This window comes from Aristolochia californica, unplaced genomic scaffold (genome assembly GCF_029961685.1).
Source record: "Aristolochia californica isolate CCGP_79_NKW_82.1479 unplaced genomic scaffold, dmAriCali1.0.hap1 SCAF_16, whole genome shotgun sequence".
NCBI classification, from domain to species: Eukaryota; Viridiplantae; Streptophyta; class Magnoliopsida; order Piperales; family Aristolochiaceae; genus Aristolochia; species Aristolochia californica.
The window spans coordinates 22,224,252-22,238,208 of record NW_027181837.1 but is presented as its reverse complement, the minus strand read 5'-3'; the positions used below and the strand labels follow the sequence as shown (position 1 = coordinate 22,238,208).

The 13,957-nt window shown below is 42.0% G+C and overlaps 3 protein-coding genes across 3 annotated transcripts; 1 reads left to right on the top strand and 2 right to left on the bottom strand.

The window, feature by feature from the left end:
• Positions 1 to 309: 309 nt before the first annotated feature.
• LOC137953598 (uncharacterized) lies at positions 310 to 4,170 on the top strand. The gene is made up of 7 exons (XM_068801036.1): positions 310 to 808; positions 1,788 to 2,290; positions 2,399 to 2,463; positions 2,614 to 2,679; positions 3,257 to 3,346; positions 3,438 to 3,614; positions 3,707 to 4,170. Exons 1-7 carry the CDS (start codon positions 342 to 344, stop codon positions 3,749 to 3,751), a joined length of 1,413 nt encoding a protein of 470 aa, XP_068657137.1. The 5' UTR covers positions 310 to 341; the 3' UTR covers positions 3,752 to 4,170.
• An 86-nt stretch (positions 4,171 to 4,256) lies between these two features.
• LOC137953710 (transcription termination factor MTEF1, chloroplastic) lies at positions 4,257 to 5,687 on the bottom strand. Its single transcript, XM_068801186.1, has one exon. It carries the CDS (start codon positions 5,629 to 5,631, stop codon positions 4,708 to 4,710), a length of 924 nt encoding a protein of 307 aa, XP_068657287.1. The 5' UTR covers positions 5,632 to 5,687; the 3' UTR covers positions 4,257 to 4,707.
• Positions 5,688 to 6,206: 519 nt separating this feature from the next.
• On the bottom strand, positions 6,207 to 13,801 carry LOC137952836 (uncharacterized). Its single transcript, XM_068799911.1, has 8 exons — positions 13,696 to 13,801; positions 12,246 to 12,495; positions 11,376 to 11,499; positions 10,562 to 10,908; positions 8,667 to 10,440; positions 8,012 to 8,268; positions 7,653 to 7,744; positions 6,207 to 6,552 (listed from the first exon to the last, which is right to left on the bottom strand). Exons 1-7 carry the CDS (start codon positions 13,779 to 13,781, stop codon positions 7,673 to 7,675), a joined length of 2,910 nt encoding a protein of 969 aa, XP_068656012.1. The 5' UTR covers positions 13,782 to 13,801; the 3' UTR covers positions 6,207 to 6,552; positions 7,653 to 7,672.
• Between the last annotated feature and the right edge of the window lie 156 nt (positions 13,802 to 13,957).

Here is a 13,957-nt window from a genome sequence, read left to right as displayed (position 1 = left end):
TGGATTTTCCTCATCTTCTCATCGATCTCAAGCATGTCCACCAATTTAACTGGCTCACGAGTCACCAGAAACATTTGGGTGACTCTTTCCTTTTCTTGAGAAAACCTTTTCGAGTATTAATTTTGAAATTTACATGCAAGGGTATGTAAGTAATTACTGGAAAAAGAAAAAAGTTTCCTTAAAATTTTCTTCTGTGATTCCTAGGAAGACGAAAAGAAAAGCTTTTCCAAAGCGTCTTTTTCAGTTTTTCGCTCTATTTAGTATTTATTTGAACCCTCGCCTTCTTCTCCATGGTATCGGAGGCCGAAGCAGAAGCTGAAAGAGCAAAACAGCAGCAGAAAATGGACGAATCATGGCGAATTCGCAACGGGATGAATCTGCCGAGGAGAAGGTCGACGGACTTCACTTGCAAGTCGTCTTACGAGTTCTGCGATCCGGATGAATTTCGCGACGTCTTCGGCGGGCCACCGAGGAGCGTCTTTTTAAGGAAATTGTCCGGTGATTTCTCGTCTTCTTTTTACAATGACGTTTTCCGGCCGTCGGACTTGGAGCAGCCGACGAGAACGGGGAGAAGCCTGCCGGCTTTTCGGATTCCGATGGCTGGTAATGGCAAAGGTGGCGGCGAGAGTGTGAGGAGAGATGGATTTTATGAGGATATCTTCGGTTACCGGCAGTTTAGGTCGCGATCGGAGTCACTGTCGAAGTCGAGATCTAACTGTTCGTCGGTTTTGAGCTCCGAGGATTTGAGTCCGATCCGGCCATCCAGGGTTGATGACGCTGGTATCTCTTCCTTTGCTTCGAAGCTCAGGTAAACTTACGGTTTTTGTCTATTTAGATTCTGCGAATTTAACGTAAGAAATGATAATCGCCACCATAGACGATGGAGAGAATGGATACACTCTACTGAGCTTTTTTCTCTTCTTAAGATGAAAAGAGAAAAGATAATCGTCTGAACTCCGGGGAATGGTTTTTCCCCTGGTATTCTTTTAAATTTTTGGCGAGTTTTTCAAATCACTGACGGTACTGTGTGAGATCATTGCGGTCAAAATTGAACTTTCATGACGTGTTTGCTTCGCCTTCCGTTGTTGAAGTTTCGTGGAAGTATTGAAAATTCTCTTTTGCCTACTGTATTTCAGAGTCTCTGTTGTGTGGAGGAACCAAAGATCCTTAAAAGGACTGTCAGAGCTCACTCGGTTTCTTGAGCTATTTGTTAGACATCTTTGCCCTTTCATTATTTTTTTTAATCTCTCCAAGAGCCCGGTAGGGTTCTTCACTTAGGGTTCGGGGGTATTGGGGACCTTCGTGATCAGTCCAGCCGTCCTCGTCACTGAAGGACCAGACCAGGAGCAGGACCTGGAAACAGGGTATCTGAAATCCAGGCACGAAATTTGCTGATAATGAGAGGTTAAATCCTCTTACTTTTTGCATAATTATCGGCCGGAGATGACGGGCGTGTTCGAGGTTAGGGAATAGTCATTTTCAGCTGTGTCTTTTCTTTATTTTCTCTTCCGTTGGCTTTCGACGACCAAAAAAAGCCATGCATTGCAGCAGCGAATATAATCACTTCACAGTGATCCGACCCTCACCAGTTTTCCCCATGATTACGGTTGATGAAAATCACAATCAAGTCTTTGTTTGGTTGGCTTTTTCTACTTTTTTCTCAAAGAGAAATTCATTGCCGAAGGAGAAAGTTACTAAGCTTGGAACTTTAAGGCTAGATTAACCAAATTCCAGAGCTGTGGCTGCATATCAATTGTTTGAAAATATTCTTCTTATTGCTGTGTCAGGCCAATCAACATACCGTCTCGGCAGAGTTCCCTGTTCGCCGGAGACCTGAGGAAGCAGGGGAATTCAGCCGTGGCATGCCCACATGGACCACATCCTTCTTACATGGAATTTCAGTTTACTGAGTTTGGCCCTAATGAGCTATATAAACAACCTAATTTTGGCTTCTCACAACCCATGCCATCTCCTGAGAGCATCATTCATGCTGAACCCAGTTCATACAGGAGTGTCAAAATATCGTCGGATGATTTCGAGATTGACTCTAATGCTTCTGAGATCTCTTCAATCGATCAAGAACCAAATGCCAGTGCACAAGCTCAAGAGCAAAAGCAAGAAGAGCAACAAGAGGACTACTACGGAGAAGAAGAGGACGCAGACTTTCTTGGATCTTATGTTATAGAGATTGGTTCAGATAGGAGGGAAGAGGCTGAAGAGGCAGTTGCTGTAGATGAAGCTATTGCATGGGTGAAAGAGAAATATCGAAGCCAGAGTTTGGAGGACGATGGTAACCACTTTTATGCTCATATTTGGGTTTTAAAGATTTGATCGTCCTGAATAGGATCTTGTTGTTATAAGAAAACAAGCTTATGTTAGTGGACACTTTTTCTTGCAGAGAAGCAGCTGTTGTCTAATTACCCAATACACGGTGGGGAATACAATGAGACAGAGATTCTTCTGGTAACCACTTCATACTATTAAAGTGAATCTGTTCTTGCATGAAAGCACCTGCTTTAAGCTCAATGAACCATTCTCGTCACTGTTTAAAATAAATTTTGTGCTCAAGATTCATTTATTAGCAGCTAATACTTTGTTATTTATCTTTTCCAGGCTGAGGTCTCAAATGAGCTGAAGAAATGGGAAGCAGATCAAGGAACAAAGTTGCCCCAAAAGCATGTAAGATCTTGGTTCTCTGCTGTTATTTCTGTGCTTGTTAGAATTCCTGTATTGCCGGCAATTGTTGCAGTATATATAGTCGGCTTGTACAGCCTTGAAGACTACATATAGGCCCGATACAGTCTTAACGCATACATATAGAGCATATCATATCAAATTTTGGGTATTCCAGATACCAATCCCGACACAGCCTCACATGTGGATTTATCCGGCATATCTATCAGATTTTGGGTATTCTTATAAGATACCGAATACCTCTGCGTGCCAACAAAAGATTTTGAGTTGATTAGTTGGGAAATAAGCTTTCTAAATTGGGCTAGTCATTCTTAGATGGGCCTTGGACCCAACTTCACATGATATCAGAGCAGATACTCGTATGTAGGCCTTCACCAAAATTATCCATTTGTAGAGCGACAAAAGAGTGTATACACGTGAGGGAGAGTGTTAAAGAATAGTCCTAATAAAAGGCTTCCTAAGTTGGCTAGTTATTTTGGGATGGGCCTTAGACTCAACTTCACATTTCAGACCATTTATTCATGAACATTCATTTTGATGGTGTGATTAAAAAAAAAAACAGATAACGATGGAGCTACTAGAGGAAGACATAAAGCTTTGGTCGATCGGCAAGGAAGGAAACATCCGCTCGCTTCTCTCAACACTTCAATATGTAACAAAATTCTTCAGCTGCCATCATATCTATTATATATAGCTAGCTTTTATATTTGTCTTCGTACTGATAAAAAAAACTTCAAATCCAGATTCTGTGGCCGAATAGTGGGTGGCAAGCTATCTCCCTGAGCGAGATGATCGAAACCTCCCAGGTTAGGAAGGCTTACCAGAGAGCCAGGCTATGCCTGCACCCAGACAAATTGCAGCAGAAGGGAGCCACCACGCCTCAAAAATACATGGCTGAGAAGATCTTCACCCTCCTCCAGGTACCCCTTCTACCACAGTTACAAACAGGAAAGCATCTGTTTTACTCGTTATTTGAATTTAAAAAACTGCTTTGTATCTTGGATCTTAACAGGACGCATGGACTGAATTCCATTCCCAAGACGTCTTTGCCTTATAGTTCAACGTCTCAGTCTTAGATGCTGTGAACTTCTTCTCCTCATTGGATCTGGGAAAGCAAAGCGAGGATGGTGTTCGTGAACTAGCCCTGCTCTGTGACATTTCCCAGCTTCTTGAACTGCTTTTTGACATACTGTGCCATGAAATGAGATAAAAAATCAACGAGAACAAGAAGGCCAGAGTGTGGCAACAGAGAAGCTTCTGTGCTGTGGCCGATTCTTGTTCCTAGCTTTATTGGTTCATCGTCTATGAGTGGCTTCTTCGCCGTGGCTGCCGTTGTATATAGCGATTTGCTGATTCAATGTGGAGTTGAAAGAAAGCTTAATGATCAACCGTGGTAGAAAATTTGCCTCGTGAATAGGAATGCAAGAAACAAGATTGAGTTTGTGAGTGTGAAACTTGTAAGTGGTCTTCCTCTCTTCAAACCAAACGAATAAAGCAAAACAACACCAAAATCATATGCAGCACAAGTCGAGCTTAACAAGCTTGATATCAACTTATTTTGGTTAATCATCTGAAAACCAATCTGAACCAGGCCGACTTCAAGATCGGTTTAAACCAAGTAAAGATGGTTTAAGTCATCCTAATGGCCACTCAAATAAGACTACAGTCAGTCACCTACGGAAGAAATCAAATCAAAGCTAGAAGGAAGTGTTCTCCATTTTGAGAGTAGATATTTAGTTCTTCCCAATCTTTTCGGAGATTACAGGGCGATACACCCACCTCTGCTCCATTCAAAGCATCCTAAATGATAAGAGGCAGTCGCGAGTATTTCAACATTGAAGAATAAATTACATTTTCTCCAGAGAGGATTGAAATTTGAAAGATAACCCTTTCTTGGCATCTTATTTTTATTTACAAAAAACACAGGATTTTTTTCTTCATAAACAATAGAAATGCATAGAGCAGAAGAGAGGAGAAGATTGAAGGAGATGGTACACAGCACTCTGCCGTGCCTTACCCTCCTTTCTTCATCAACTCCCTGAACTCTTCATCGGAGCTCTTCAGCATCAAAGCCAACGGCAACTTCGCCCCTCTCTCCGTCATTTCCCTGTGCCTCGGCTGTATTCTCTTTTCCAAGCTGAAACCGAAGTACTGCGGGAACCCCTTCAACTCCTCCAAACTCCCCCCCATTTCCCCAACGTAATACCCGAATTTGGGTTTGAAATTTCTCTCCACGCTGTAGGTAAACAGCCCCGGGCACCTCAACACCATCCCCACGGCCTCGTCGCGGGTATACCCAACGCTCGTCAGAAAGTCCAGCTTCGGGATCAGGGTCTTCTCTACGCTGGAGACCAGCAAGACGGAGTCCTGATAAGCCAGGGTGCTGATGTCCCTGAGTCCCAGCCTCTGGAGGTAGAACAGGGTCGGCTTGAGCTGGTCCTCGACGCTGGACGCGAGTAGTCTGGGACACTTATTGATGGTTCTTCTGAAATTGGATTCCGGGACCTTGAGGTCTTGGGAGAGGAAAGTGAAGACGGGAAGGAGCTGGGTGCGAACGTCGGAGGTGATAATTTTGGGACACATGCCGAGAATTCGACCCAAGTCCTTTTGGTGGATGCCTTTGGACTGGAGGAAGGAGATGACGGAGTGGATGGAATCGAGAGACGCGGTGTGGAGAGACGGGTTGACGGCCAGGGCCTTGCCGGAGTCGACGCCCATGATCTCCAAACAGAGGATTTTTTCCCGGAATTGGAGGGGCAGAGATGAGGCCTCTAATGGGAGAGTCTGGAGAAGCTGCTTGGTGGGTTTTGCAGACAGGTTTCCGGGGACTCTGGCTGGTAGTATGGGATTCCGGGAGAGGCAGAGAGAGTGGAGGGGCGGCATGGCGGGTCGCAGGAGATGGGGGGAGGAGGAGCTGGTTGGTGGATGTGGGGGCATTCCGTCTTATCTGTCTTGGAGGAGACAAGCTGGTGGCTGCTTTAGCTGTTGATTGGTTGATGTCGGATTTCATACATTTTTGTGGTGTGTAATTTGTTAAGAGTGAAAGACTGAAAATGATGTGGATGGGTGACACCATGGGACTGCTTCAGCATCAGAAAATCAAATTCAGAGAACTACTTGGTTACCCAATAAAAATAAAAATAAAAAAGAAGAAAACTAGGACTAGTTGAACTGGATAACAAATATGAGATAATTAGTCCATTGTTAAAATAGATAACAACCATGTTTAAAGTATAAATTTAACGAGGTGAAATTATTTCTCACTATTTTTTAATGAAGAGAGAGATTTTACAGTTTCCAGCGTCCTGCAAACTTTATCTAGAAACGGCAGGAATACTTGAGGCCAGCCTCTGGCGTTAATACTGTTTTGTTATCTATGTTGAGAGAGCTGCTCCAAAACCTTGTTTTTTTTTTTTTTTAACTAAATCGCCAACTATGAAAGATTGCAATTATCAGAAACGAGACCTGCAAGTATGAAGCTAAAGCATAAACTGAAAAGATACAACATTCACTTGCTTCAATCCCAACAATTATTTGAACGAGGAGAGCATAATTTCGGTGTCCAATATAAAGATACAATACGGGAGTTTGCCATGCTCCTTCCAGCAATTACTCGTTTCAGACTGCTGTCAAGTGCATGTAATCAGATGGATAAAACACAAGTACTCAGACCTTTCAGGAAGACGAATACAAACAAAACTATCTCAACACATTTGAACTGAGATGGAGGAAGACCATTCAAATTAAAGGACAAATAACATGACAGAGTCTTTCTTAACGATATCCCCCCTCGATAACTTACCCACTGGCATGCCTCCTCGTCAAGGTTGTCTAGCTAGTTGACTGACATTTTTGAACCTGGAAAAAAAATTATAGGTAGGCTTTTAAAACATAATAGAAAGGAACTAGACAATCTCAGAAAGGAACAAGTTATTGCTGCGTTCATGCAAGATGGTATCACACACACTACTTCCTATAAACAAAGTCCTGGAAACAATCTCAATCACTTTTACAAACTTTCTTATTTCTGTTTCTACAATTTTTGCATCCACTTGAAACGAGAAAACTCACAATAGATATATGACAAAACTAAAAGGTGGGTAACAAAGACAACTAGAGAACATTGAGGAGCAACCCTGGCACAACTGATGGGAATATAAGAGTTGTTTCAGACACACTGACCACATTCAACAAAGACCTCAGATTGCCCTGATTGAAAGGGTTCCAGCAGTGTCACAGATGGACCGGCAAGTAATAAAAGAAGCAATCCTGGCACAACAGATGGAAACTATAAAAGTTGCTTCAGACACTCTGACCACATTCAACAAAGACCTCAGGTTCCCCAGATTACAAGGGTTCCAGTAATGTCACAGATGGACTCGCAAGTAATAAAAGAGATCCAAAATTACATTATATAGAAGAATGGAGGAGACGAAATTATGAAGCCAACCCTAGCAATGTTTTGAGAAAGCTATGATGATGGTATTGAACCTCATAAGAGAATAGAATGAGGCAATACAAACTCCAGGTCCATTCACCAATAAGTTTCCGTCACTTGCATGATGTGTCAAATAATGACCAGGTGCCCCCCCTCTAAAACAAATCTGTGTTAGTATTTAATTTTCTTTCTTCCCTGATTTACTCATCCTTACAATATCTACTTTCTTATTCCCACGGCTCTGATGTGTATCCACCAAATAAGAAGTTGAAACAATGTAATACATTTCACATGTAGGGGAGAAAATTTAACCTAGCTAATATGTTTCTCAATGTCCACAACATTGAAACAGATACTTTCAAGTTTCAACACTCTTCAAAGTTTTTTTACGGGAAACAATGATTTAGACATACAACTCGCATCACAAAGGTTATTGCATATGTCAGATAGGGTATATGCCACAAAAGCAATGATAAAGTCTTCTATGAAAAGAAATGAGTATCAGGTCAAGTGAAAGTACCTCCAACCTCAAAAGGAAATCTAATGTTTTCCACGACGCTTGCTCACAGAGCGGCTGGTCAGGAGCTTCCTGCCAGGAGTTAAGTGCTCATCCTGCAGATAAATAATTTGCTTCAGAGGTAAGTTTCAAAAAACAAGGTTCTTTTCAAGAAGAAAGAGAACGAATAATGAAGGCTCAATGAACTCATATATAGTATTCTATGTAACACCATTGTTCCTATCAGACAGGAGGCAGAGACACAAACCTTAGCCCTTAAAATGATAGATCACACCCTGCTTATAATAAAAGTGAAATGAAAATTATCTTTGGCGATCCATGCTGCATTGCTCCAAAATCAGCAACCTAAAAGACATACCAACCTTATACATGGATGCAGCTGATTCAGATTCCACTGTTTGGACAGGCATGTGCCCCAGGGAGTGGAAAACATCCAAAGCATCCAATGTCAGTTCCCACCCACAAAGGGCAATAGTACTGCTACTAGAGCTAGAGCAGCTATTGCTGCATCCAGCAGCAGCAACATTTTCATTCACCCAAGGACAGAAAGGATTGTGGTTCTTGATGGGATCAAACTCCACTGGTTCTGCTTCATAGTTGCTCTCCCCATTTGCAAGCCCTACAGCAAAGAAAGCAAGCAGAATATAGAAAATCAGCTTTCAGGAAGGATAGAACTCGAAAGAAGTAATAAAGATAAGCAGTTGAATTACAACTTATGGCTCAAACTATCAGATAAGGAAGAGAAAAATGCCCCATGACACCTCATGTTCAATCAATTGACTCTACATGTCCATCATGCAAACATTCAAAGATGTTTTCAGAATTATGACCCTTCCATTCAGAGGCTCTAAGATTGTAGTTAATGTGAAAGAGCAGTGCAATCAATAGAGGTGAAATGTCACATACAGTAACATCTCTGCCAAAATACATACAACCAACTTCATTAATAATTTAAACATGACATAATACGATGTTTTTACCCAAAAGATTCGTGAAAAAGGCACAAGAGTAGCTTACCCATTCCATTGGCAGCAACATAATTAGACTCCACAATCAGACAATCATCGGTGAGAGAGGCCTTGCCAGCCTGTGTAACCTCTTCTTTGGATGCCTCATACATAGAATATATAACAGCATTGTATGAAAGAGAAGGATGACCACTATTTTCATGCCCCAACATATGGCTCATCTTCTCACCACTTTCAACAGATTCAGCCTTGGTAGAACCATCAATCTTAGAACCACTGTCTGCCCTTCCGAAGGATTGGGAGATCATGTCTTGATTATCACCGTGTGGATCTTCTCTATCCATATCTTCTGGAACAAATTCTCCCATAAGCCCAGGATCAGGAACAGACTCACCTGTCTGCCCCAGGTTTTCAGTAATGTCAGCTACTGGCTCAGCGTCACCAACGACACTATCAGTTCTGTGGACAGAAACATCAACCCCATGGATTTCAGCTTCATGACTAGCACCCATACCAACACTCCCTCCACTTATTCCAAAACTAAATCTATCCCTAGTTTGTGTAGCACCAGTCTCTGTGTTCATTATCTCTCCACCCTCTATTGTACTGCTTACTCCCATTTCTCTGGTCACTCTAGCAGTAGCTGGTTGAAAACAGGTGCTCTGCTGTGCCTGGTTGCTATAGTTCAGTTCCGATGCTTCATTCATCTCCTGGCTCTTGTATACAGTTGGTGAAGGAAAATGGACTTCATCAACCTCTCCAGGATGATTCTCAACACTCTCCATAGAATCTCCTTCACCAGTATGGCAGACTGTGTCCATTGCAATAACAGAAGACACACGAGTTGAATCTCTAGCAGATGGCTGATCAAATATCTGACTATTAGCTCGCCTGGACGTCTCAGCTTTGGTACCATGATTAAATGGTTCCAAGCCTGTGGAGTGACTAGGACCAGCACCAGAAGAATTTCTTCGGCAGTATGAAAAAAAATCAGATTCACGAGCACGTTTGGAGGGTCCACCCGAATACTCTCGACCATCATTTACTTCATCCCCATCACGATCAATTACAATACCTTCAACACTATCTGCCTGCTGCATTGTACCATGCAAAGGACGGTCAACAGTGCTCCCTCCTTCATCTAAGCTTCGTTTTCTAGAACTCGGGCCACGTGATTCATATGAAACTGCACGATCACCGACCTCACTGAATGAAGGCTGCCCAATCATTAGATCTTTCCCTATATTTTCATTTTCAAAACTCTGGGGCACTCGTGGCACTCCAAACTGAGCAAATGGCAGTCCTCCACCCATAGTAAGATTTAAATCCACAGCAACATTTGACAAAGACTTTTGATTATCTGCTGTTGCTGTTTCATCACGAATCTCAGCCTGCTCTTTCTCCACTACTTCAGTAGCAACCCATCCACTGATGGCACTAGCAGCACTTACACCACGTGTCAAAGGCAATTTTTTGCTTGTTTCAGGAGTATCCATACTGCTAGCACCAAAACGAGTAGGACGTGGTACTGTACAGAAATCCCAGATTCTGACAGTAGCCCCACACAAGCTACAATCTAATAGAGGAGACCTCAGATCACCCCTACCCTCTGACACAGATACTTTTCTCTTTCCAGGGCCTTTTTTGGCTGATGCAGAGAATGCATTTTTACTTGGTCCAGGATCCCGTGATGTACGGATTCCCTCTCTACGGGGGCCAACAGAGCATTCGTTTCTGGCAGACTGAGCAGAGTGCTCCTCACAGTCTTGTACATTTGGAAGCCATCTTGGCTCCCAGCCACACAGGCTTATCAGCTTCTGGGCCTACCCAGAGAAAGGTAAACAGGCATTGTACAATTAGAAGGCTTAAAAGCCCATTATTCAACATTAAAAAGACAAAATTGGAACTTAAAACCATGAAGAAAATATCCAACAAGCATCATACATGAGAATAAATAAATGCTGCATCCTCTCTGGAGGACTCCAGCCCAGGAGTGCTGTCTGCTCTAAAACCAAATTCCCCAGCTGTGAAGGATTGTGACTGTGACAAGAACCGATCTATTTGTGGTCCCCTAGAAAGCCTCAGCTGCTCAAGTGCTAATGCTGAAATGATGGGAAGACAGAGAAACTGCAGTAAACCATCACATCGATCCTTGTAACCTCCAATCAGTGCTGACGGAGGAGTTGGAGGAAACTGCACCAAGCTTTCAGCACAGCTATTTCCCTTCCAAGGACAGTCAACTTTGTGTCCATCATCAAGCTCCTTAGCAAAAGCTTCGCCAGCACTATTGGCTTCAACAAGAAAAAGAAGAATATAGACAACCATTAGCATGTTTCAACAGCAATTTGAGAATGCTCCTCCAATGTGCACAGAAAAAACAATAAACAATGATACAGGATCCTTCATGAAACTAATTGTTGAGGAAAAAAAAAACAGTATCATGACAGGAAGAGTTTGTGGTATCAAGTTTTTAATAGATATAGAGGTAATTCTGACAACTTAAGGTTTTTTTCACATAATCTTCACGACTTTCAGGTCCAGAATGCAATATGACACAAAGAGTAAAATATTTAATGGAAGGCCAACAACCAAAGATTTCTATAAGAACATTTGAAAATGTTAAGATAATCAATTGGCATTCAACTCTCCTTAAGAGCAAACAAATAAACAAAATACACACTAATGAAATAAAAGCCACTCATTAACATTGTGAAATGAATAAGAGGAGGTCAAGAAAGTTGAGCCAGCTGGATTTTACCTTCAGCAGAAGCCAAAGATGGTAATAAGTTAAAACTAAGTTGAACCCCACATGACTCGCATTCAATTTTATCAGTGCCAACATTCATCCAGCCTCTCCTGGCACAAGCCAGGGAACCAGCAACCTGCAATTATCCTCTCAAGAATAAAAATACACCAGAAGGAAAAAACAAATGAATAGTCTATGGAACACCAACAGCGCAACCATATGACAAAGATAGAGAGCTACCTTACCCAGCAAAATATTTGATCAAAGCAAAATAGCGTACCGAACCAACATGAAAAGGACTTAATTCTGTGAAGGTACATACATACATACACATAACTGTCCCACTTTCCTCAACAGGAGCCAATTATCAGCTTTATTTAACTGATGGCAATAAGCCAAGTTTTAATCATGTGATTGTAGGATAAAATTGTCCGTTATGCGTGCTCAATTGCAACTGATAGTCATAACAGATAAGCAGGTCGTATAACCTCACACACAGTCTGAAAAATAACCAAAACAAGCTTCTGCTGCATCTCTGCCATCAAATGTACAACCATAATGGTTGTGTGCATTGACTGGATTAAATCGTGTACAAAATTATGCAGGTCACATGAAGATCAGTACAATAACTGAAACTAAAAGTTCAAGGACATGTAAGTCAAGACAACTTTACTGCTGCAAAGGAAAAAACAACAGTTGGGCAAATGGCCACTTCCTGGTGCCCACTCGTTTGTACTTTATATCTCATCATCAATAAAACATGAAAGCCTCAGGAAGGGGTGAGGCAGGACAGAAAATAGTGGTATAGCATGAAGAGTTTGAACCCATCAACTCAAAATCTTCCAAAACAGGTCAAATGGAAAAAGCATTAACAGTCCAAACCTTTGGCTTGCCAGACCAATTTGATGGCTTGAATGTAGCTAGACGCCTGAGCAGATCTCCTCTGTCCCATGGTCTACAGTAAGGTTGTGAAGATCCAAGAGCAGAGCCCCCAGCACTTGTACTTAAGGAAGTCCGTGGTAGGTGAGAACCAACACATGATAGAGAACCTGCTTTAGAACCTTCCCCTTGACCTAACCAATCTATGCTGCCAAAATTAGTTGGGACAGCCGGCGAGGAAGCACCTGCAGAGCTGATATAAACATAATCTATCAGATTCGTGTCAATAGTATCAAAACCAATAAAACACAGACAGGTCCAAGAAATAGAAAATTAAAATCATCACAAAACTTCAATTCATATGGTACTTATAGCACAGATGAAAATGAAAACAAATCTTCCTACATATGAGTGTCAAGTGGAAATTCGAAAATTCCTCCTAGCGAAATATATGTGCATATCGGTCAGGTTATGTAAAAGAAACTAAATATCTCAACAACACACAGACACGCTATGATTTAAAGAAATGAACCACATCAAATATATCAACTTAAAGAATACTCATCCAAAACAATCCTGCTCAAGAACACACACTCACTCCAGCCACCCCACCCACCAAAAACCTAAGAAATTAGGCGGGTAGTGTCTGCCCCCTCAAAACTAAAAGTAACACATATCTATGCTCTTGAGCCCCAGCAAAAGCAGATCAATAGTTGTCAGTCAACAATAAAAACCTGCAACAATTTCCGATAGTTCCACCGAATTCCCTGTCAAAACCATAAACCTTGACTTGACTCACATTGCCCCTTAGAACCAAAACACATGAACGCAGCAAAGGAGTTCCTCCCGTCGACTTCAATTTGATAGTCCAGACTAAATATAGAAACCTAGCACAGCTTTATACTCAAACTTGCCTCAGCTTTCTTCAGTAATTTCCTCAGTAATTTTCACTAAAAAGTTAGAATCCCCAACCCCTGAGTCAAATATCCTGAATCGCGCAATGACAACCAACTAGCTAAAGGATTTGATCGCCGAACATCTCGATTGGATATTTTGAACAGATAAATACCCGCTCATGTGGGGACACCCCAAACTCCAACTTAATTTTCATAGCGACCTGCAAAAAAAATAAAATAAAAGTTTCATGACGACATTAACTCCTTCTCAAGAATCCCACCTCACAATACTGACTTGAAGCGTTACCGACTACCGCTCCAGAAGCTCACGTTCACCGAATTATCACAAAAAGAGTCACAATACCTACCAAGTCGATCAAGTTCAACCTTTCCAAAACCAATCCTTATAAAAGGCCAGTCCACTAACAGAGCTTTCAAAGAAGTGTTAGTTATGCCCTAAGGAGCAACTAAAAACCTCATGCAAACAAAAACCGAAAATCTTGAGAAATGAACAGTGAGGAAAACAATTGAGGTTAGAAAAATATGTGACACGATACCTGGCGGCTGGAGTTGGAGGAGGCGAGGAGGATCTGGCGAGCACCAGCGGGTCAACAGTCCCCGAGCTAATAACCTCTTCCCTCATTCTCTTTTCCCTCTCTTCAGTCCCGCGGAACGAACAAAAGCCCCGTTATCACCCTCGACTTGTAGCTATATAGTCCCGTAAATTGATTCGCTCTTGCCGCATTGTGCTCAATGCGCCCCCTCACCCCGCCGGCTCGGGCCTGATGCCATGATGAAGTTGAAATGTTACATTAATGA